Genomic DNA, 24,454 nt, shown 5'->3' with positions numbered 1-24,454 from the left:
TATATGAATGGCCCACATTCATGAGAACCATGGAACCACACCTATAGCATTCACTCAGAGGCACACAGTATCCAGGCACCAGCATAGGACTGGAGGACATAGACTAGTACCTTTTCACCAAATCTGTCCCTCCTTTTACTGTACACTCAGGTATTAACCACCCTGATGTGGGTGTGGAGCTGTGGTTCTTCTATCACAGGTATGAGTTCTTTAAATTAGGCAAGGAGCAGTGGGAGAAGGTAAGGATAGGATAGGGGAGGAGATCTAAATACCATAAAACTATACCATATAAAAAAAACACAAAAATTCAATAAGAATAAATTTTTAGAAAAGAAAATAAGAATAAGACAAACAGCACTTTAGAAACAATATGGGTTTTTTCTCTGTTTGCTTTTGAAAAGCTGGCTGTGAAAGCACACACATACCTGCTACTACAGTGCTCGAGATCGTCCAGGGGAGGATCTTGGGAACCTAATGGCCATCTTTGTGATTAAAGACTATCTTAAACAAGAAACCAGAAAACAATAGAAGACACTCTCAACATTGATCTCTGGCCTCTACACACACATACTCATGCATTCCACACACATGTACATATAAACATGCACACAACACATATACACAATGCAATTACTGTTTCAGAGGCTGACTTGAATTACATTTTTTTAAATCATTAAGTGAAATTTTAGCGTGGCATTAGAACAGATTTTTCCATCAATTTCCTAAGTGGCCCTAAACATACCTCTGCCATTTTGTAGTAAGTATTTCTGTGAAGCAGATTTCTCAGCATTGACTATTACAAGATCAAAATATCAATCAACTCTGGAAGACAGTGAAGATGCTATATGTCCTGCAGTTTTAAATATCCAGCCAAGATTATTTTATGTAAAGACAGGTTAGCACATCCATCTCACTATCATGAATATCAGTTTTCATCTTTAATAAATGGCAAAATTAAAATTATATGTTAAATAAATGCTTTAAATAAATTTATTTATAATTCATAACCAGTAAATGCTTGATTTGTATAGCTATTTTATGCACTTATGTACCTGCTTGCATAGACTTCTCAGGCAGCAGTGTCAGAAGTATAAAATGCTTAATGTCCTGGTCTATGATGTGCTGTTTTAACAGCCCAAACTGACCAAAACAGCTTGGCTGGTAACTTTGGCTTCCTCGGATGATGTCAGCCTTTCTCCTGGACCCCAGCAGGTTGCTCAGTGACATAGTTTTTAATCATATCATCTCCGACATCTCATTGTCTCTTTAGATGTTAGTGATTTCTCCTCAGCAAGATTCCAAGCAGTGTGACCATTAGGACCATCTATTTCTTTCAAATGCCTTGCTACAGTGTCAAACACCAGGCACACATCTGTAGAATATATCCAAAGGCGTTCCTATTGGTGAGTTAACAGTTTCACCCATGAGGTTAAAGAAATGGGTTAAATGCTCACATCTCTCTATTCTATTCTGCTTCTCTTGGTGGAAAACTTAGCACTTCCACTAAGAACTATTCAGCATTATCTCACCATTTCCAGCATTCCAATTACACAGGTCCACTCTAATTAGACCAGGTAAGTCTACACTGTCAACATTCTCTTTCTCTATGAAGTTCTTTTACATTTGACTAAATTATCCATATTTCATTAAAATGAAAACTTACCAGGACATAATTGATGTTTGACCTAACTATTCACATCTTAAATTGATAGAACAAGATAGTGACAGTATGAATTGCCATTTAATACATTTAATTCACTATTCTTCTGATTGTCTTAAAAGAAATATGACTTCTAGAGCAAATATCAGTGGTAGAAATTAGTATCACATGGAATATTTCTGGGAGAAAAAACAAAGTTCTTCCCTCAGCAAACAGTGGAGAACTTTGTCCAGAGTGAGTCTGTTGTTTCTACCTTTGGGTCACTGTACCAAAAATGGCAAAGAAAATGAATTCAAATCCAAAACAGGTTTAAGTCTTCCACCCACCCTGGGGGTTAGTCAGCTGCTCATCCTCAATCACAATTCCATCATAAATCCTAGGGTCTTGGGGAAGTCTGAGTCAGCTAAAATGTTTTTGTACTGATTTATTTTTCAAGACAAAATCCTAAAGGAACTTTTTTCAGGTACATGAACAACATTAAAATTTATTACTATTTTTCTTGGTTTGCATCTTTTTAAGAAAACTGACTCTTGGAGCTGGAGAGATGGCTCAGAGGTTAAAAACACTGGTTGTTCTTGCAGAAGACCCAGGTTCGAATCCCAGCACCCACATGGCAGCTAACAACTGTACATAACTCCAGTTCCAGGGGATCCGATGCCCTCTTCTGACCTCCTCAGGCATTATATACACAGGTGCACTTACATACATGCAGGCACTACATGTATACACATAAAATAAAAATAGTAAATAAAATATTTTTTTAAAAACTGACTCTCAGGACCTACCTCACGAACTTGGAAATCACAACAATGTACTACCGTCTTACTCACCCAGCTGCAACATAGACTAGTGAAGTCCCAGTGAAAAGCTTGAGTCCCAAGAAAACAAGACAGTCATGCACATGCCAAAACCCAGTTGGATCTACTGTTTTGTTCTGTTTCTTGACCAATGACTACATCTTCAATGCTAGTCTATTATTATCACAACATAAAGTCAATACAAATGGTTGGGAAACTGGATGAGGTACCACTCAAAACATCAGGTGATGTAGATATCTTCCTCTTCATCTCATCATAGCAAACACTTATGGTACCTACTATGAATCAGAGATTTGCTGAGGATTCTCTGCATTACATCTTATCAGCATTCATTAAAAGCCTTGAGAAGAAGTTACACTTATTGACAACTTTCTCTACATAAGCAAACTTTCTCTGCATAAGCAAAATATGTAGAGAGATTAATCCTCTTGGTTAAGGTCACACCACTAATAAACATACCAGAATGTAAACCCAACAAGTCTGAATGACTATACAGTCTGACTTGTTTCATATAATTTATAATCTTCTCTCTTACTCAAAAGGAGAATAAAAGTATCACTAGTCATTACAATACATCATTAAATAGACCACCTACTATACTAATAAGATAATATTTTTAAAATACAAACCTCTAGCAAGTCTGCATAAGCAGGATATGCATTTGTTCTATAAACAGCATAAGTACAAACATTCTGAGGATGTTAAGTGGAATTGTCATAATGTAGCTACATAGACTTAAAGAGTATAAATATAATGCAAGCACTAATCAAAACTAGAGTTTATTAGCAATTCTCCTGAGGGGAAAGTAGAGAAAGATGTTAGCACAAGACTATGTTACCATGTACATGCCGCAGAGGAGCCTCGAGTGGCCCTGTGTGGTCAGAGATAATGGAGAAGTAAACACAGCTTCTCTGAAGTTGGGACTAGCCAATAGGTCAGTGTGCCAAGAAAACCAGACTTTCTATGCCTAGAAGAGCCTTAAAAGACTAATGGCCAGCACTGAGCATGCATACCTATTGGTTTGGTGGGCTTAATGCAGGGAAACTATAGAGATTGGCCTAGAAATAAATAAAGGTCTGGGGACAATACTCTGCCCAGATACCTTCATCTTACCAACTTGGTGTTTGTTACATATATTTATGTTGTTAAGAATGCTTAGGAGTAGGAAAAGTTCTCCACTACAGTTACAAAGGATGTTTCCTCCTTTTGCTACAATGTGTGCTATATCAATTAAATGAGAAAATAGGCCCTTTGCCCACCATGGGGAAAGAAGGGCCTCTGATGACCCTCTGTTGAGCAAGACTGCTGTGGAATGTTACTTGCAATCTCATTACATAATGGAAATCAGGAGGTAGCTGTCATAGTTTCTAAAGACAAATAGCTGGGAGTGAGACATATCATAGCCTCTTCTAACTCTTCCCATCGCCCAATTAATGTGTATCTTGCAGGATACGTTTTAAAAATCAGTTTTCCCCAATGAATAAAAATGGTAATCTGGGTGGCCCTGCTTTAGGAATCATGTTTAAGTGACCATGACACTGATCATGACTTCTAAGCTATGCATTATTTAATAAGGAGCAAAACTTCCATAGGAGCACACAATTAAAAATAGATCCCTAGAGTGGCTGCTGTGATTATGACAAACAGGAACAGAAGTCTAACCAGGTATGAGTCAAAGGAAAAAAAAAACTGCTGTCAGACAGAACACGGTTAAATCTCATTTTCTGTGTGTGCTTTGACTTGCTAAGTCAGCCAGCAAGCAATTTGCATGTAGGAGTGGTTCTCAAAGCATGGGCTACAAAACAGCAACACCAGCATCACTTGGGATGCTTTAGAAAGGCCAGTTCTCAGACACTTTCCTGGGCAGGCCGAATCAAAAACTCCAAAGGTGGGCTCAGCAATTCTGTGTTTTAACAAGGTTCTAGGGTGATGTTGATGCAAGCTGAGTTTAAGAGCCATTAAACTGGAGCCACAAGGCAGCTTCTAGAGTGTAAGCCTTTTAATAAAATAAAATACAAATCTTTGGAAAACACCTGTATTGAAAGTCAAATAAAACTATTTCAACCTTCAGTTTTTCTGTTAACCCCAAACTTTTTTTAAACATTAAACCAGGGGGCAGGGATTGGGCTGGAGAGATGGCCCAGTAGTTAAGAGCCTGGGTTTGGTCCCAGCACATACATGGCAGCTAACAACCATCTGTAACTCCAGTTCCAGGGGATCCAATGCCTTCTTCTGTCTTCTGTGGGCATTACATGACACAGGTGCACTTACATGCAGACAAAACACTCATACACATAAAATAAAATATTCTGTATTTATATCTGCCTCATTTAAACTTAAAAAAATCAGGTCTGTAAAGCAAACTTTTTAGAAAACTGCAATCTTCAGGGTAAATGAGTACGAACAATACAGCACTTTATGCAGATTTATTTATTTACCTCTACCCTTGACTTTTTATAGAAAGGTTTACAGACCACTTTTTAAAAGAAAAAGATGTATTTCAACTAATCAGAAGCTATTCTCTGAGAAAGTCTTTTGGTTACTTTTAAAACATCCTCATTTCTCAATGTGCCCAGAAGATAGGCATTAATCAGTAAGTAAGCTCTTAAGACGTCTTCAGTATTCGTTGTAGGATTTCAGGCTATTTGGAGCTTCGGTAAATCAAAGTAAAAAAGGGTTTAAACTCATTAAGTTTAAAATCTGTCCCACCCAACAATAAGCACAGTGTTCTTTTCACAGCCTGGACACAGGACCAGGGCTTTGAGTCTAGGTTACTACATGCTGTGTAGGCGTGAGATCTGTGATGCACACCTTGAAGGTGTGAGCCAGTCTTCTGGCAATATTTTTGGGGGGTTTGCAATATAACCTCTTTATTGGTCCAAGAAAGGGTTCTATGATGCCAAAATTCACCACAGAGCTCATAGTGTTTGGATGAGGCTCTCACATTGCTACAATAGTTTTTCAAATGAAGTGAATGGGCACAACCTTTGATTACTTCCCTATCAGGGATTTGTAAAATAATTGTGGTTTATTCATAAAAAACCATGCAGCCACTAAAATAAAACAAAAAGTCTTGTCTTTCTCAATCCTGAACAAATATCAGAATAATCTGCAAATCTTTTAAAATACATGAAGATCAGGCTTATCCCAATTTCCTTGGTCTTAGATAAGAATTTAAGCATCTGTCTATACAGGCAATACTAATATGCTGCCAGGGTTTTGAGCTACTGAGGGAAACCTGAGTCAACCAATATGGAATTTTCTCCAATATATATTTATGGGGAAAGGAAGTCATAGTATATCTATAAATAAAATCATGTGTGCATGTGTAGTTTTATTAATAGATGTGCTGGGAAGCTGACTATTTCATTTTCAAACTATTATTTGTGTTTAAATCTTTCAAAATGACAATGCACTCATATATATTGTTAATTTTCAATTTAAAATTTTTAAATTTTCCATTTTAAAAAAGATGTGAGTGTATAGGAAAATGAGGAAGCACATGAAAACAGGAACTCCCAAAATATAGTTTCCTTCTTTCTCCCCTTAGTCCTCCTTCTGTTTCTTTTTCTAAGACTACAAAAGGAAAATGAAGTTCTACTTCTGTCCTATCTACCCAAATATTATTTCTAGTATTTGGGATTGGGGAGAGAGTAGAAAGGTACGGTTGGTTCATTCAGATATTTACTAGGTTCCTAGACAGGTCCTGGTGCTGGGAATACAGCAGCGAATGACATGGAAACCCTCACAGTGCTGATGATCTACTGGGGAATATAGACCAGTAAACATCCACAATATTGTGGGATAAATGCCAAGAGGCTGTATCTTCATTCTCGTAGTCATGCAAAGTGGGAAGATTTTTGCAAAGCAGAAGTAGGCTTTTGCCCTGGGAGGGGTGAGGAATGATAAAGGGTTTCAAATAGAGCAACATCAGCAAGTCTGCATGTTTTGTAGATCTCTCTGGTTGTGCAAGTGAAGTGCCACCTATCATAGGCAGCGTCCATTCTCATCCAGCAGCGCCACGACTTTGCACCATTATCAGAGTACCATCATAGCTCCTCTAAGATGGATGATCTCTTTTTAAAAATCACTTCGAGGGGCTAGAGGGATGGCTCAGTGGTTAAGAACACTTACTGTTCTTCCAGAGAACCCAGGTTCAATTCCCACAACCCACTTCGCTACTAGCAACTGCTTGTAACTCCACTCCACTTCCAAGGGATCTGACACCCTCTTCTGGCCTCTGCAGGTATGGCACACACATGGTGCACTTACATACGTGCAGGCAAAATACTCATACACATAAAAATAATAAAATATTTAAGAAGCACTTGCAGAGACGGACCCACATTCAAGAGCATTTAGGGAACACAAATTAGACTCCATAGGCCTAAGAAAAAATAAGAATAATAGAGGACATGAAGTTGAGAAGGGCAATAGGGTAGGTGGAGGTCGGGGAGGGTGTCTGAATATGATCAAAACACATTGTGTATACGGAATTCTCAAAAATTCTCACCCACCTCCCCCAAACTCTTCCCAGATCCAGACCTCTTCCTTACCTACCCATTTTTTTAATTTTTTATTGATTTTTTGTGTATTTCATGCAAAACATCTCAAGCAATCTTAATCATCTTTATACCTCCTTCCCCACTGGCATCCTGGAGGACACACACACTGGCATCCTGGCACACACACACAGGAATTCATACATTCTGTCATTTGTGTTAGGGTCTATTGTGTCAAGTTGTCCCCAGATGTTCCTCAGTGCAAGTTCATCCATTGGGGTCTAGTTGGCCTATCTAGAGTTCCTTGCTTTAGGAAAATCAGCTCTTCCTCACCCAGCAGTAATCAGTTGCCAATATTTCCTCAGCTAAGATTGGAGGTCTTCTGTCCATTTCCCAGTTTTATACTTGGTTTTTGTCTGCTTAAATTTGCATGGATCCTGTGCATGCTGACACCATTGCTGTAGGTTTATATGAGCAGGGTCCCAGGAGCCTGTAGGACTCTATTACCATATGGTCATGTACCTCCTCTCTGACTCTTACAATCTTTCCACCCCCTCTTCCACAATGGTCCCTGAGCCCTGGGCCTACCCACCCAATTTTGTATCCTCATCTTTTTTTTAAATCTTCCTCTCTAACTTGTGCTGCCTCTTTTAAACATTTTAGTTACTTTAGCACTAAAGGACTATATGGATGACACTCACTTTCATCTTTCCATTATCTGTTATTAAACATTTACATGAAAGGTTACCTCCTGCTGATTTTACTGAGTGTGCTCATGTATCCAGCCATTGGACTAGGTGTCTGGATATGGCAGATTTACCTGTCATTATTTGCAGTTAATAAAACCCATTGTGTGTAATAAAAACCTCACAAGACACTTGGCTTTAGTTAGCTGATACAATTGGTAGAGTCTTTTGGAAGAAAATATATCACTGTAAACATTGTTAAGTAGGCAAAGACTTCCAGGGGAATGAGATAATTTTCTGTATTTCATTGACTTAACATGAAGACCAAGTTTAGCCATTTATAACGAGCACAAATCCACATGGGGAGTATTTACATAGCCCACACACAAATAGATTTCTATTGAAAAGTTTCATTTGATTGCTTTGGGAGGATACACCATAAGTTATCTAATCCCTACTCTTCAAGAGAAGAAAATTAACAATCCAAGTAAAGTTAACTAACAATATAGAAGAGAAAGATATCTGGCACTGTCCTCTTATAGCCCAGTGCATATTTGTGATCATTAATGTGAATTACCTCCAATTATCAATGTTGCCTTTAACTTAGAATGCTCAATCTTTACCCAAAATAAGACACATCATTAGTGTTTTAAGAAAATGATTTCTTTCCATTTAAAGGAGAGGACTGAAAATGTTCTAGAAAAGGGAAACAATTCGAGCTTCTTGTAAACATAAATTTAATTTATGGGCTTCTCAGTTAACATTTCCCAAAGGCCCCTGATTTTTAAGCTTTTTCAAGCTACCTAATCTCTAAGAGCCATCTTCACTGGGCTTTCTAAAGTTCAGAAACCCCTACCATGCCATTTATACCTTTGTTTCAGAGGGAACTCTGCTATTCCACAATTTCATGTCACATCTTAATTGATAATACTGTCATCTAAAGCCATTAACTTGCTTCTAGAGGTCACCTAGGTGACTACTCAGCCTCATTTCAGCCCACATAAGATGCACACAGGTGTGTGTGTACCTATTACAGTGTAGTAATTCTTCTAGAAAGTTGAGATCATTAAAGCTGGTTCTGTGGCTCTCAAATTTAGCTCAATCCCAATACATCTGAGGGATATGTGTCACCTCCACTCTTCTCAGTGAAAATAATGTCCAGAGGAGGGCAGAAGACTCTGCTCATTCACAGGTCCAATCACTTGAAAAGCTTCCTTGGAGGTGGAGTACCATAGCTGCCGCCTACCCTCATGGCTGAGGACCTCTGGTCTATGGAGTTTCCAATGCCCTGTAAGCATTTCCTCTTTCCAGGAACTATCCAGATCCAACTCCTTGTCCTAGCTTTCCTCTAACACGTTAAAGGAGCAATTTTTCCATTTGCTTCTGAGCATTAATAAGAAGGTAAAAATGAAGCAACACTGCTTCCCTCAAAACCCAAGCAGAAATAAGTGGACACACATGGCTTTCTGTGCATCCTTTTCAAGTCTATGAATCACATGCAGTCACATGTGATTCCATCAGGGGTCACAAACTGTCCTAAAATTCACTTTCATTCATCCCATCATAACATTTGCCTTAAGACATTTATTACTTTTCAAAATGGAACTTTATTCCAATCTCTAATGTACTAATTTGTTAATCATTTTTGATAACTATTCTAATATTTCATGTCAGTCTTAATATATGGGTCTATGAAAAAGTCATCCACACTAAAAAGTGGACTATTTTATAACCCATGAACAGCGAACATTATCTCATAATCACTGTGAAGTACAAGTTGGAGGTCACATGTAAATCATACAAGTAAATTGGAGGCAACAAATAAGTTGCAATTATTTAATTCACATTAGTGTGGTTCCAGGTTCAGCTGAATCATAGAATGAGCATCTATACCTTTTCATTGATTGACTTTTGGATGAGATCAATTTTTCAAATCCAGTAATGTGGTTAAGAAATGCCTAGCTAGTTTAAAAAAAACAGAGGGAACCATATTAATTAAACAACCTACTGACAAATTATACATACAACTAGCTCAAGGAATATAATATATGTCTAGGCAAGGTTTATCTGAGAATGTTTAGTCTTTGCCCAAGCTTTAAACTACATAGCACATGGTAATTAAAAGAACCAGACTGATGGAACTAACTTTCATGGATGTTTAACAGCCATACTTTGAGGCTTATACTAATCTGGTCAGAGGGACATAAAGGACAGTTTTTGCTCCTTGCCCTCCTAGGTTAACTATGTTCCAGGGCACTATGAGCACCCCTCAAAATGTCCTGTAACTGTGGTGAGTCACCTGTCCTCTTGATCAAGGATGCCATGGAGACCCCATCAAATGGACTTGAACCAGTGTCCAGTCCACAAAGAGGAGGGTCAACACAGAGGAAACATTTCCTCCATGCTTCCATAGCGAAGCAAGCCATGGTTGAGCAGGACCTTTGACTTATCTTCCCATAGATGGAACTGGTAAAAGAAAGGAGCCCTGGGCTCCTCCCAAGCCCATGTGACCCCTGAAGAACAGATCCTCAAATGACCTTAAGGGTAAAAATAAATTGGTTAATCTGGGCCAACTGTATGGTCTTAAACACCCAAAAGAAAAGTATAACCAAGGATTAAAGGGGTCAATACAATTCGTTAAGAGTCCATGTGTGTAGCTAAAGGCTACATAACAAGAAACAATACCAGTTGTTCTTTGAGTTGTCCTTTGAGTTGTTGGCCAGGGTGGCCCAAGAGACTCCCAGACAGTAACCCAGCATAGAACTGGGAAAATGAACAGCAGACTCCAATCTTATCTAAAGGAATGTTGGCAACTGATTGCTGCTAGATGAGGAAGTGCTGATCTTCCTAAAACAAGGAACTCTAGATAGGCTGACTAGATTCAGCAGATAGATAAGCACTGGGGAACAGCTGGGGGTGCCGACAACACAGTGGACAGTAACAGGAATTACAGAGTATATAGGCTCCAGTGGTGGGGGAGACTATGGGAGGGTGCCATTTGGGATGTGGGTATATAGATGAATAAGATTGTTTGGGGATGTTCTGTATGAAACACACACACAAAAAAAAAAATCAACAAAAAAATGAGTTATATTTGAGGAAGAAGCATAAAAATTTGCTTCATGTTAATTAGTTGAGGTGAAAAACATTACCATTAAAATCTACCTGATGATTTTATATCTATGCTTAAGTGCCAAGGATCTCAGAAAGTAACCAACTGTGACTAGTAATCATCAGATACACAGAGATTAGAGATGCATGTGAAAACATCTAAGTGTTAGTAGCATTAAAATGAGTTTTTCTGTATGAAACACTATATTTTTAAATGAAATGGAGATGTTTTTTAAAGGTTAAAACCTCATTCAATTTTATGTCTTATAGGGTTTATACTGAGTTCAATATTGTATAACTGTATTAATTCAACTGTGAACCTAAAAATTTATAGCCAATTTTGAAAGAGACGCATCTTTGCTCTGGAAATTGTTATTGAATATGTTAATGTTGTAATGAAATGCTTCTTCTAATAATTTGGTTATTAATAATAACTTTTTAAAAAAGAAATGGGTTTCCAATAAGTTAAATGTTTGCTCTGTGTCAGTGTCCTGATGGTGCAAAAATCATCTACCATAGCCAGCACCCTCTCCTGGCTTAAAGTGACCTCTTCCCCACATGTCCATCAAGGGTAGCAAGGGGTCCCTAGGTGTGCAGGCCATTAATTCACCCCATCAGATACAATCCCTCTACATGTGTCCAACTGAGTAAGAGAACTGATTAGTAAGTGAAGAGTTAGGCAGAGAGAAGCCAGGGTCAGCCTTTCCAACGCCAAAGCTCTCTCCTCTTCCCTTCAGATGGCTTGAAATTTCCTTTGGCAGCCTGAGGGAACAAAGTGTACAATAAGGTGCTAACAGAACATTTCACCTGCATCTTCTCATTAAAAACACCCAACAAACTAACACAGCACTATGATTATTATTTTCACTGTCACATTCACTCATTCTATGACAAAAATTAGTGAAAATAAGCTTTGAAAGTCTCAGATAAGCACCTTATCTCCTCTACCTCACTCCTCTAATCCTTGTGTGCTTTTGGCTGGGCACCAGAACAATTTATAAGAACCACTATGAGATTGACAGAAGCAGTATTAGTGTGTAAGAGGAAGGTCCCAGAAGGGAGAAAATTCTCATGAAGGTTTCCTTCATGTCTAAAGGGGTTTTTTCTTAGCCATGGTTGCTGAGTTAAGACCTGAAAAGAGCGGCTGAAGAGATGGCTGTGATTAAGAGCACTGGCTGCTCTTTCAGAGAACCCGGGGTCAATTCCCAGCACCCGATGGCAGTTAACAACCTTCCATAACTCCAGTTCCAGGGGAATCCGATGCCCTCTTCTGACCTCCACTGTCACTGAATGGCATGCGTGCACTTATATACATGCAGGTAATATATTCATACTCTCTCTCTCTCTCTCTCTCTCTCTCTCTCTATATATTGAGTGATCATAACTTTTGAATAACATGCAAGGAGCCAATTCCAGGTCAGGTTGGGCCTCAAGTGTCAATAGTGGGAATGAATGACTCTGGGGTCATAGACCTCTGATTTCTAATTAGCTGCCAGTTTCACTCAGGAGCATGGTCTCCTGGGACCTTAGGACACACACACACACACACACACACACACACACACACACACACACACAAATATATATATATATATATATATATATATATATATATAATTTTAAAAGAACTAAAAGAAATGTTTGGGGGCAGATGAGGAAAGAACTTAGAAAGTAAAGAGTAGACCCTACCCCAAAGCAGGAAATACTGAATCACAGAATCAGTACTTCTGAGAAGAACTCTAGATCCTGGAGGTGGGAGGATCCTGGAACAATCCTAGTTCTGCATTTTGCCTCCTGGAGAGGAGATAACCATCCCAAGGGCATTCTTTGCAACTGCCTAGCTTCCCTTGAAGGTTTCTAGAGATGGAGAATGAGAACACCTTTGGCTGCTAGTTCTCCTTTCAAGTCCCTCTCCCTACCAGGAGAGTTCTAATGTCTTACTCAAATGTCTCCTGAACTCCCTGGGGCCTGTTTGTGCCTCTTCAGAGTGACTTCGACCCAAAGGGCTTCTGTGAGATTGGAGAGCAGCCTCCTTATTTGAGGAAATTTCATCAATCTGAAAACAGCCATTAAACTACCTCTTAGCATCTCATGTCTGAAGGAAGGAATTTGTACAGAGGCTGTATAGCCTCTGTGGGGACGTTACAGGGAGGATTCCAACATGAGACACGGGCCAAACTAGACTGGCACCCAAGATATCTTCCCAACCAGAAAGTCTTTGATTAAATTCTTTTCATCTTTTTTGTGAAGTTCTCCATCACTTTGTTCATTTTTTTTCATTCTGTCATCATTCCAACTTTAAACATGATATGCACAGGAATAGTTTTTTAAAGTATAAAATGAAGCCTCATTAATTCAGGTTAAGTTGGAAAAAGTCAAGTCCCAGTGAGTCAGAAATCAGAGTGAAAAGTATTTTCAATTTAAAAAATCATGTCTCTTTCAAAAGACTACATAATGGATATTAATAAATAAGATGGGAAAGTTAATGAAAATGGTGAGTTACAATAGCTTTATTTTCATGGCACTTTATACTTTCAAAGTGTCTTTACATACATAATTTCATATTGGCAATTTTTTTGCTATATAAAGAAAGGGCACAGATAATAGATCATCAAACCTAAATCAAAATATCTTCATTTTTCCTGCCAAATTTGAACTATTGACTCAATAAGAATTATGTGTAATTATTCCAAGTTTGTATCACAGTAGTCTGAATTAATGAGGTTCTGTTACTCTAGTTATAATAAGGCTGACAACTTTATGGCCATCTTATCTCCTAGACTGTCACTCCCATCTACACATTAGTAATAAATACTGTTTCTTCACACAGGAACTTTTATCATAACAAGGCATCCCACCTTGACGAAGTTTTACCAAGCAAATTATCTAACACATCTCAAATAGAGAAGAAATGTTCTGTATGATAAATGTGCCAAGGGTTTAATATTCTCTAAAGGTGTTTACTTTGATTTAAAATGAGCCTCACCAACAGGTTATCCCAAGGAGGCAAGAACAAAATATGTCACCAACTTCCCACCATTCTCTTTGGAAGAAAACAGAATCAGGATTAATCCAATTAGTCATAGATAGTGGAACTAAAGTGACACATGTAGAAACCTAGGCATAGAATGCCCCAGAGGAACCCAGAGACAGAGGAAGGGTCTATCAGCATCCTCATCTTCACTTTCTTCTTTAAACCCACATTTAAAGTCACAACGATTCATGATCCTTTTATGATGGTTAAAAAGACAATTCTTTTACTCACCTTGAAAAGTCTTAAAATGTTAGCCACCATGATGGACACGGAGCTTGCTGCAGCACCTATGACACCAGAAATCTTGTCGGGCTTAGTGAATATGGGTGGATCGCCATTAGCACACTTCACATCAGAAGCATCTTTCTCAATCAATGCCTGTACGAAGGTTAGTGACTGCTCCAAAGCGTAGGTGTCCCTGGAGCAAGTGTCAAGGATTCGGACACCCAGAGTGATGTTGGAAAGGAGATCAGGGTCCTTGTTAATCTGGTCGATTGCATAAAGCATGGCCTCAAGTCTGTGGATCCCCTTTTCCTTCTTCAGCTCCCCACAAGGCACTCCTCTCTCTCCCTTTGCATGGACAGGAAAAAGACCCCCCAGAATAATGTCCCCATCCATCCGAATTGAATGGGCATACTCCTGGCTGTGAGTTCTTTGCAACATTGTGAGGATCCAGTAGAACTTGGCAGTCAGAAGGAAGAAACAAGGGCAAGAGGTTGAGCGCTTTCCCTCGCATACCATTTTCTCCACAGGTGGTATTGCAATCAATGACCCAAAGTTTATTCTTGCCACAGAAGAGGGACCACCTGAGGCTGCACCTTCTGGAGGCTACCATCAGTGCCCATGCAGAAAAGGCTCTGTAGATTTCAGCAAGTTTTCTTGGTCCGAACGTCACAGTGAATTTCCATCAGACCTTAGTTCAAGTTTATTCCCATGTAAGGTCAGTTTGCAAAAATTAGAATAACATCTGAGGTGCTGATGTTGGGATGAGGTCAACAATTCATGTCCTTGAAGTCAGCCCTCTAGCAGAATTATTCCTGGTGGAAGGGAGAAACAGAAAAGGGAGGCTCAGTTCAGTGAGGCTGTATTTTTCATATATTTAAGTCCTGTCGGTACCAATGCTTTTATTTCCCCTATTCACTAAGAAAGTAACTCTTCTCTGTCCCCTGTGATTCTGAACACCTGGCTGCACGGCATCTAAACAGGGAGATTGATGGCACGTTTATCACAAGAGAAACAAAAAAGTATCTGAAACTAGGTTGCTTCTTTCAAGCCAGAAAATATTTTTATTTGTTGTTTTCTTTCAATAAGTCTTATTTCCATGAAGGTAAAATTCTGTGATAGATGACATTATTTCTGTTCAAATCTGTTTTACCTTTCACAGCTATGTGAATTTAGCATTTAAATTTTGTCCACAAGATAATGAAAGTTTTTTTTTTCTTTTTTCTGTGATGTATTCAATAAGCCAGTGTGTTAATGGCATTTTTTTTAGCATCCCAGATTTCCCAGCGGGAAACCGGTAACTATGCAATCACAAAGAAGGAAGGAAGAAGGGAGGGACAGAGGGAGAAAGTGAGGGACAAGTCACCCAAAGATCTCAAAATATCTAAGTTTTGTAGCTTGTGGAAGCATTCAGCATAGAACATCAGCTACTTCCTATAAATTTTCCGATTGTTCTCTGGTAATGAAAAAAAGACTTGAAAATTAAACACATAGGGAGGGTTATGTGTGGAGATCTTTCTGTGACCATTGTCAGAGTTCCCAATTAATGTGTCAGGGTGGAAGCAATTGGTATGCTTGCAGGTCTGAAGTCAGTATGCCTTGATCCTAGAATCACCAGGAACACATCAGAGCTGGAGATCAACTGGAGAGCTGCTTAATTTTGTCTGACTCAGTGGGGAAAACAGTTATTTCATCAACACTAGAAATAACCTGGAGTGAAAAAATCTACAGGCAAATCTACAGATAGCTTGTTCTGGGGCCCTTGTCCTTAAAGAATTGCATGAAATTCTTTCAAAACATTTTTAAAGCCATTTAACTGAAAATGAGAACCGAGTTAACACTGGGAATCTGAGATTTGAAACGTACATGTAAGGAAGAGAATGAACAGTACCAATTTATCCTGGCAGGATGGTTACTCTAATGTTCATTTCTAATCTATTTACAGATGAGTTTGAAATCTGAAATTTGGTCCATTTCCCTTCTCCCTAGTCAACCGACAGCTGCCTTTATTTTCCATTCACTTGTTCAAGTTCCAGTTCATAAAATTTTCTTTCCATTTTCTTTGTCTTGAAAGAAAGGATGGTACCTCCCTAGGGGACAACTGAGCATATGCCCAAGTGCCTCCAGAGAAAGTTGCACTTTTTTTTTTCACTTTCAGGTTTGAAAAGAGGCTCTTAGCAGCCCACTGTGCCGACTGAGTGTGCACTGGGAGGCCCAGCCTATCTTGGCTCCTCTGTTAAGACACTTCCATTCCACTTCACAAAACGCTCCTCACCTCCTAGCACGTGAAACTGCCCCCAAATAGTCCTTTTCTGATTTTTCTCACCACTCAATCCATGTAGCAGCTGCTGCCTGCTCAGAAGTCTAGATTCCACAGCAGCCTGATCTCAAGCATTCCATAAAAGAAAACACTTGGAAAGTCCACTTGACTTTCTGAATGAAACCATTTAATGATGGACAGTTAATTACCTGTGAGTACAAATAGGACTGTGTTCTACCATTCTATAGTTTCACAAGGAAGACTAGTTACATGAGAGTAAAACTCTGATCACTAATTTAGATTCTGAGACCAAGTCCACACAGCCAACCTGAACCTTAGTATCGCTTTTCTGGAAGAACCTGGAATAAATGGATAAAATGAAAAAAAAAATGTCAAGGATGAGACCTGTTCTCCACAGCCTTTTTTTCATTATACAAAGCTACTGCGAGTACACTTAAACACCTAAGGGAATAAGTGGTTTTCAGTTATAGACAAACAGAAAGGGTCCAACTACTAGGTACAAAGCTTTCTTATCTGCTCATGTGGCATTAAGTTAGTTCCACTTGCTGTGCAGTCCTGGAAGTAATAAAAATGAGTTTCTTTTCGAATTATTGGTGTTTGCAATAATATTTAGTCTCTTTAGCATCTCATAGGTTTGTCTGGTGCTGTAATTTAAAGAAAGGTCAGGGGTATGGCAAGCAATGAGGCAGGAATCATTTGGTTTAGCAGATGAATGCAGTGAAATGGAAAACGAGAAGTTCCATTTGGGTTATCATTTATTGGACAGCTTGCTTGAGTTTTTACCTGAGTTTCCTCCTCTGCAACACAGACTTAATTGCATTAAGGCTCTCTGACACTTGATTTTCTTATCTGTAAGGAGTGACAGGGAACTGCCAACAAGACCAAGTGGAAAAATAGTATCTGGCCCAGAGTACATGCTCAGTAAGTAGCGGCTAACCTGGTCTGTTCTTCCTTTTCTACCAAGCAGAGCAACATTTTGACTATTTTCCCAGTTGGTGAAGATTTTACTGAATTTTGTTTGTCACTTGAAAAATAAAATCAGAACTACTTATAAAATATTTAAATATTGCAGTTCTTTCAAAGTCTGATACATTGCCATAAAAAAAAAAAACACCAGACCTGATAGCTGGAAGGTTTAGTTTCCCTTCTAAATTCTAAGAAAAAATATGCGTGAATATTTGTGGAAAGCTGCATAACTTACGTTTCACTTTATAATCTAATAATGCATAATCTGACTTCTATAGAATTCTTGTGAACTTTAATCCTAACTCATCCTAGTTTCAATCAATAAGTTTTAAAGAAATAATGACCTTTCTGTGCTGTAGATCTAAATAGCTTTACTTCGAATTCTATTTGATTTCAAGTAAAATAGTTTTTCTCCCAAGATGACCTTCCTCTGGACTTGGTTGAAAACTTGTCCAAGCTGATGGACTTCTTAAAGAAGATGTGAGTTCTATAGTCTGGAAATTCGGAGGACAGCAAACACTACTACTGGGTTCACATGGTGGCTAACCCTACAGGGAAGCTTAACCACGAACTATTCCTGCTCACCTCACCCTGCCTCTTCTAAGTACACTGTACACCAGCCCTTGCACTGATAGTCCTGTAGATCTGAGGCACTTCAGGAGCATGTCCCCTGGCTGAATTACAGGCCTGTGCCACCAGACCCACCTTTTACTTCTATGTATATTCTGTATATCAAAGTCTCAAGCACCTAACAGTATCTCAAAGAATTTAGATATGATTAACACATGTTGATCATTAGTAACTGTTGTATAAATGAGAAAAGGAGGCTCAGAAAGTATACTCCAAGCCCAAAGCTAAAAATACCAACACCCTCAAAACCCTCAGGCCCCCAAGGTGGGCTCTGTCCTTTGAGGATCTCCCTGGCTCCACATTTCAGAGACTGGCTGTGATAGAGCCCTACCACTCCACTGAAATCTTTCAGAATTGTATACATTTTCAGTGGTTAGTTCCTCAGTGCTAATTAGAAAGGGACAATTGTGGGGCATTTCTAGAAGGAATATTTCCAAATCCCTCAGAAGGTTGAAATTATCCAGTATATTTTAACCAAACTTCAAAATCTGGCTTCTTGGCCAGGTGCTGCCAAGGAAACAAGATCACCAGCACACATAGGGGCTATAAAGTTCAGCCCTCAAGTCTTCCTCCAGCATGTAGCAAGTGCAATTAAGCACTGACAAGGTCAAATCCTTGCTGAGAAAGATCATTAGGCGAGAAATACAATTTTTATCATAGAAAACAATATTCCATTCTGCTTTGCTTTCAGCTCCTTAACAGAAAGTACTATACTGAATGAATATTGCCAACAACTCACAAGGTTCCAAATCCAGGAGTTTCCCACACTTGTAGCTCATTTGTTTTGAAATGTTATCATGTTTCTGTACCAGTGGGGGCAGAGTAGGGATGGGGCAGACTGGGTTCTCCCAGGCAACAGAGGTCTGGAATTGGATCCTTGTCTAACAGTCACTGGCTGATGACACTGAACATGTCACTTCATTTCCATGTGCATCTACTTCCTCATCTATGAAATGAGGGAGATAGATCATACTATCTCTAAGGTGTGTTCCGGTTTCCTGTCCTATGATTTTCTTTAATAAAAAGGAACTATGAGATTTATACTCAAACATGAGAGGAAAGCTTTGCCAACTGAACATAGTAACTGATTTTGTTTGTTAGCTGAATGACTTCTTCCCATCAGTAAGAGAAGGTTATGAACGCTCTTCTATACAAGCAGGGCCTATATTAAGAAAATCTGATATACAAGAAACTCAACTTAAACAGATAAACTAGACTGTGATTATTTGCATGAAAAAAGAATTCAACACATGTTTCTTTTAAAGAACTAAATCCCATGCATTTTAAAATACAATCTGATTTAGTAGAATTCAATTTGCACACTTCTTTTAGATAACATAGCTATTGCATAAAAAGACCATATTTAAAGAAATGAGAGGTCACTTTTATAATATGTATCAGATAAGCTAGAACGAGGTTGAAACCAACTTACTGAATGCCAACAATATGCCTAGAACCTCACAAGCATTCTCATTTCCTCCTAAAATTCACTATCAGTTTGGCATCACAGCCTCCATTTGGATATGAGGACCTGAAAACAGATCATATGATTAAGTCTGAAGTTTCAGGCCACAGTTCAACTTTAAGACTGCAGTTGCATTCGGTCCCCTTCTTATAGCCGCTGGGCATAAGAAATCTACTCAGATCAAGCTAACCCTGACCTGACCATGTGAGGTGTAAGTGAGATGCCTGGGATTCTGGGAGAGCCTGAGCCTAGTCTTATTCCTCCAGCACTCACTGCATGACTTTGGTAAGTTCCTTAGTCCACTTGTTTCTAAAATGAGGAATTCTGCTCATCTCTCGGGTTGTGAAATCAAATGATACAATGTGCATAAAAGTACTTTTTAAACTGTCAAGTGGTATAAGAATGTATGGGGATAGTATCAGGTTAAAACTCAGTCCCAGGAGACCTGAGAAAAATACTTTCCTATAATCAGCATGGTTGTCAGGCCATAGCAACATGTGTCAAATAATCAACTTTGGGAAGTACGTACCAAAAGCAAAGCTCAACTGAAAACTGGAGGATACAGGGGAAAGTCAATGGACCCATAGTATCTGACCTGAGAAACTGAATGTCACAGATACTTGAAGCCATTCTTCTGTAGTGAAAACTGGACAGTTAGAAAACTTAAGTGGTAAGCATAACATAACACTTTTAGCACCAAGGGTTATTACCACTAGAAAATTCAGCCAGCAAATTTCTATGTGAAAGCATAACCTTGCCAGGAAAAGAAAGAAATTTGGCAATACACCTGTTTCACAGCCTCTGCATCCTCCTCTGGGGGCTTTTCTACATTTTCCCACTTCTCACCTGCTCCTCTCCCAACTCCCTTTGCAGAGCTGGCTCCTTCTACCCACAGCACTCACCTGTGGTCAGTGACCTCAAGACCTTGCTTCTTGTTATCTTAGTTCGCCCCAAAGCATAAGTAGATTCACCTGCTATTATCAAAACCTGAGGTTGTATTCCTATCTCCCTCCAACCTGGAGCATTTGTGTTTTTAAGATTATTCCTAAAACAAGCAATAATATCCTTAGCAAATATCACCATCAGTAAGGCAGAGTAAGACAAAGCAGAAGGCAAAACTGTAAGTCAGGTGCCTGCTCTCCACAGTGCCCCTAAGATCATTCCAACAGTGATGCCCATAAGGTGGGAACTGGATGAAACAATATGCTCAAGGTCCTTCCAGACTCTGGACCAGTTTACTACAAACTGTCAAAGCACCAAATAAAAATTAAAATCAAAGAAACAACCTAAGTAGAAGGGGGAGGGGGAGGAACTAAAACCTAAATATAAATTACTAACAAAAAAAAAGCCCTCTTGAGATGGAAAAAATATATAACTGGTTCTCAGGCCCACAACCTCTCCTGGTGCAACATGGAGTGATCACCCCTACTAGGCAAACTGTATGTGTGAGTCTGGTGATACCCAGTCAGGTTCTATCAAGAAAACAGAAGCAATTTCCTGGATCTCTTAAAGTCAACCTGTTCAACAGGCACTGGGACACAGCCAGGTTTTTGCTGTGGATCTAGTAAGACATAAATCTATGCAGCATCTTCTTGAAGACACTGAGACAGATCAATGCCACTCACTGACTAAAGGTCCTCCTGATGTTGGCACTCGAAATACAAAGGGAAGACAGTGGAAAAGGAAACTGGGAAGGAAAAACATCATTGCTGTCATAAGCATGTTTGTGCAGCATTCAGTGCGTCATGACCTGAAGACAATGGAACATTCTTACACAAAGATTGGCACTTGATGCTGCCAATGTGAATGTCAGCTGGGTTATTTGCTCCATAAATACCAATTAAACAAGCCTGCAGCAGCTTCGACCTACCCAACCGAATTTGAAAAGAGCATATCTCTCCAGACCTCCAACTTTCTCCTGCACTCCTCCAGCCCAGCTCAGCTCAGCTCATCCTTTTTCCTCTTCCTTTTGGGTTGCAATGATTAGAATTATTCAAGTAGCCATAACTTGCAAAGGGGGCATAATAGGGCAGAACTAGATGGCCCAAACCAAATAAAACTAATCAAATCTACAGTTGTGTTCTCAGCATCTTTCTTTTTTTCCTGAGCAAAATGTCTCCTAGAAAGCGTCCCCTCACTAAATTGTCTCCACATCCCTTACTTAAGAGCAAATATTCTGTCTCTATCTTAGATGCAATACAACCTGTGGTTGACTCTGAAATAGGAAAATTGCATTAGAAAATCATTTCCCTGGAGAATAGGCTCTTTTCAAAATTATCAAGCCATGTATTTTCAAGACCCAAAGACTGGATTTCATACAGCTGATTCTGTCTCCTACTGAGATCTTTCAAAATATTATTCACAGGCAAGTGACCAAGGTAAACTAAAGTGGTTTCTGTAGCCATTTCCAGTTATTGACAAACAATTTCATAACAGAAAATGGAAATTACAGTCAAGTGCAATAAGCTGTTTATCCAAGATCTACCTGCTGGTGGCTCTTTTTCTCCTTTTATTTTTCTTTCAAGCAAAATACAAGCTATCCTTGGAATGCATTTGTCCTGCTTGTAATTTTTCTTCCAAATATCTCTCACCACAAACCTGTCTACCATTTCTTGGACTGGTAAGATTTGTGTTCAGTAGTAGCAGTGGCCAAGCCCCGAATGTATTCTCCCGTGTTCACCAGACTCTCACACTGTCAGATCTACGGGAAAGGATCACTCCCAATTGACAAACAAGCCCCCCCGGGGGGGGGGGGGGGACTCCCTGAGGGAGCTGAGGGTCTTGGGCTTCTGCAGCCAGCAAGTGGGTATTCTCACACACCCCAAACCATCTGGTCACACAGATGCCCTGTGACCCTTGGGCTCCCCAATTTGGGCTGGAAGCAATTCCTCAGGGAAGCCCTGGGGTGCCTTCTTGCTCAGTGGGTGAAGGTGACTGGTAGGTGCCTCTGTATTTCATTTGCATCAAAGAAGCATGTCAGACAAACGGGGGGGGGGGGCGGAGGTTCGAGTTGGGGGGAGTTCTATTTTCATCAATTGTATGAATCTCGAGGGACCTTGGAGACATTTGAGCAGATGGGCTCACTCATTTGCAAGGTGGCTGAGAGACCTCTTTAAATTCTTTACATCTCAAGCAGGAGTCACCCCTCCAGGGGTCCCCTCCTCCCTGCCGCATCTTCCTTGTTCTCCCCAGTTCCTTGGACCACAGAAGCCCAACTCCTAATAGTCTAAGGTGACAGGGAAGTACCTGGGTACACTTGCCTTTCCCTTTTACCCCAGCACCGCCCCAGTCCCTCTGCGCTCCGGGGGCTCCAGTCTCTGAGCGCGAGGTGGCCAGGAGCGCCTCCGCCCCCGCCACACCACTGCCAGCCAGCATCCACACCCGGCACTGGTCCCCGACTCTGGTTGTCTGTGCTGCCGCCGAGGAGCTGTAAGAAGCTTTTGCCTTGGCTTAGAAAACTCAAAATCCCCGAGTCCTTTCTTCCTCCCCCAACCCCCAACAAGACACGGAACTCCAGCGTTTTCCCCAGAACTGGGAGGGGGGAGGGGGGGACGCGGAAATCCCAACCTCGCCGGGCTAACTCAGAGACTGCAAACTCCAGGCAGAGCGTGCGCTGCGCCAGGATGCGGGTCTCGAGGGCCCCCTACACTGCAAGGCTTTTCTTGCGAAAACACCCACCCCCAAATCTTCCTAGATCCTTGTTAGACATCCGTCTAGCCCGAGCTCAGGAAGGCGGGGGTTACCCCAACTCATCCCGGAAACCGCTAACTTCGGAAATCCCTCGCATTAGATTCGTGTAAGCAAGGTACCTGGGCATCTCGGCGGGGGCGAGTCCGGATTCCGCCAGGGCAGGTCCAGGAGGTCACCCAGGCCAGGCAATCCAAGGCGGAGCGATTTAAAATCCTGCTGCCACACGCCCCATTAGAGCATCCTAGGCGCGCTTGCCTGTTTCCTGTCACCCTTCAATCTCACGTTCACCATCTAAACTTTTGGGGGATCACAGCTCTAAAGCTTGGGAGTTCCAAGCTAAGCCTCTCTCTGTTCCGAACCTCTTCACTGGAATGTAATCATCGGAAGACAAGAGGGGTGGCTGCCTTGTTATTTGCAACGTAAAATCAACAGACACCCAATCAAGCTCCAATGCCCGGCCAGCCCCTCGCCCCCTGGTGCCCACTCTCCCTCTCTTCCCCACTCGCGTTTCCTCCGCCCGCCAGTTCTTTTCCAGACTGGGTATGCAAAACCATCTACTTGTGCCCAGGAAAAAGAAAATCAATAAAGTGATCTGAGAAGAAACCACGCACTTGGCTGAACGGTTTGAGGAGGAAGAAATGGGAATGGTAATAAAAGAGAGGGGCACTGTTTCAGCCAGCTCGGCTCGGTGTTTGGGCAGAGTTGGGGGGTAGGAGCTTTTCTCCTGGCTCAGCAGTTGCTCAGGGCTGCTCGCCTGCCTGCTGCTCGGCGGGGAGTCTTACCCTGCTCCCCGCAGAGGGCGCGGTGAAGAAGCCCGCCCGGGGCCCGCAGCTCCATGTCAGCGCCTCCGCCACCGCGCCAGGCGAGCGCTGCGGCCGCACTTGTGGCTGCTGCTGCGGCTGAGGGGGCTGAGCTGGCCGAGCCGCCGAGTCTCTTCCATGTGAATAACAAATACTCCCACCAGCCGCCGCGATTGGTCTGCGCGCTGCGCCTCCCGATCCTCTGCCCTCGGCCATTCACCCTGCACGGCGCAGGGAGCCACGCCGGGGATCGCGCCCGGGATCGCCAGTTGCTTCGCGCCAACCAGTCACCTCGGGAACCCGGCGGAGGAACCCAGAGCGGGGGGAGGCTCGAATTTCCAAGTCACGGAGCCGCCCTGGCATGGACAGTAGGGACCTGCCAGCGGCAGGACCCCTTCCGCGCTGTAGCCCGAAGCGACGCGGGGACCAGAATATCAGTAGTTTGTTTTTGTTTTTTGTTTTTTTTTAATCACCCCCACCTGCCCCGCCCCCGACAAAGAAGGGAGGGCCTAAAGATGGGGAGGGAAGAGGGCGGCGCGGAGACCGAGCGGGTACCGCAAACGGCGCAGTGAGCCGCTCCCACCGCCTG

The 24,454-nt window shown here is 41.1% G+C and overlaps 1 protein-coding gene across 1 annotated transcript in view; it reads right to left on the bottom strand.

Moving 5' to 3' along the window:
* Grm8 (glutamate metabotropic receptor 8) overlaps positions 1–23,989 on the bottom strand; it is a 905,007-nt gene extending 881,018 nt beyond the window's left edge. The window contains exons 1-2 of the mRNA XM_029570028.1: positions 23,848–23,989; positions 14,043–14,848 (exon numbers count right to left, since the gene is read on the bottom strand). Of these exons, the coding sequence (XP_029425888.1) occupies positions 14,043–14,552 (510 nt within the window). The 5' untranslated portion in view covers positions 14,553–14,848; positions 23,848–23,989. The remainder of the gene's footprint in view (positions 1–14,042; positions 14,849–23,847) is intronic.
* Positions 23,990–24,454: the final 465 nt, after the last annotated feature.

The sequence above is a fragment of the Nannospalax galili genome, unplaced genomic scaffold, assembly GCF_000622305.1.
Source record: "Nannospalax galili isolate Female #2095 unplaced genomic scaffold, S.galili_v1.0 scaffold660, whole genome shotgun sequence".
Classification (NCBI taxonomy): Eukaryota; Metazoa; Chordata; class Mammalia; order Rodentia; family Spalacidae; genus Nannospalax; species Nannospalax galili.
This window is presented reverse-complemented; position numbering and strand designations above follow the sequence as displayed.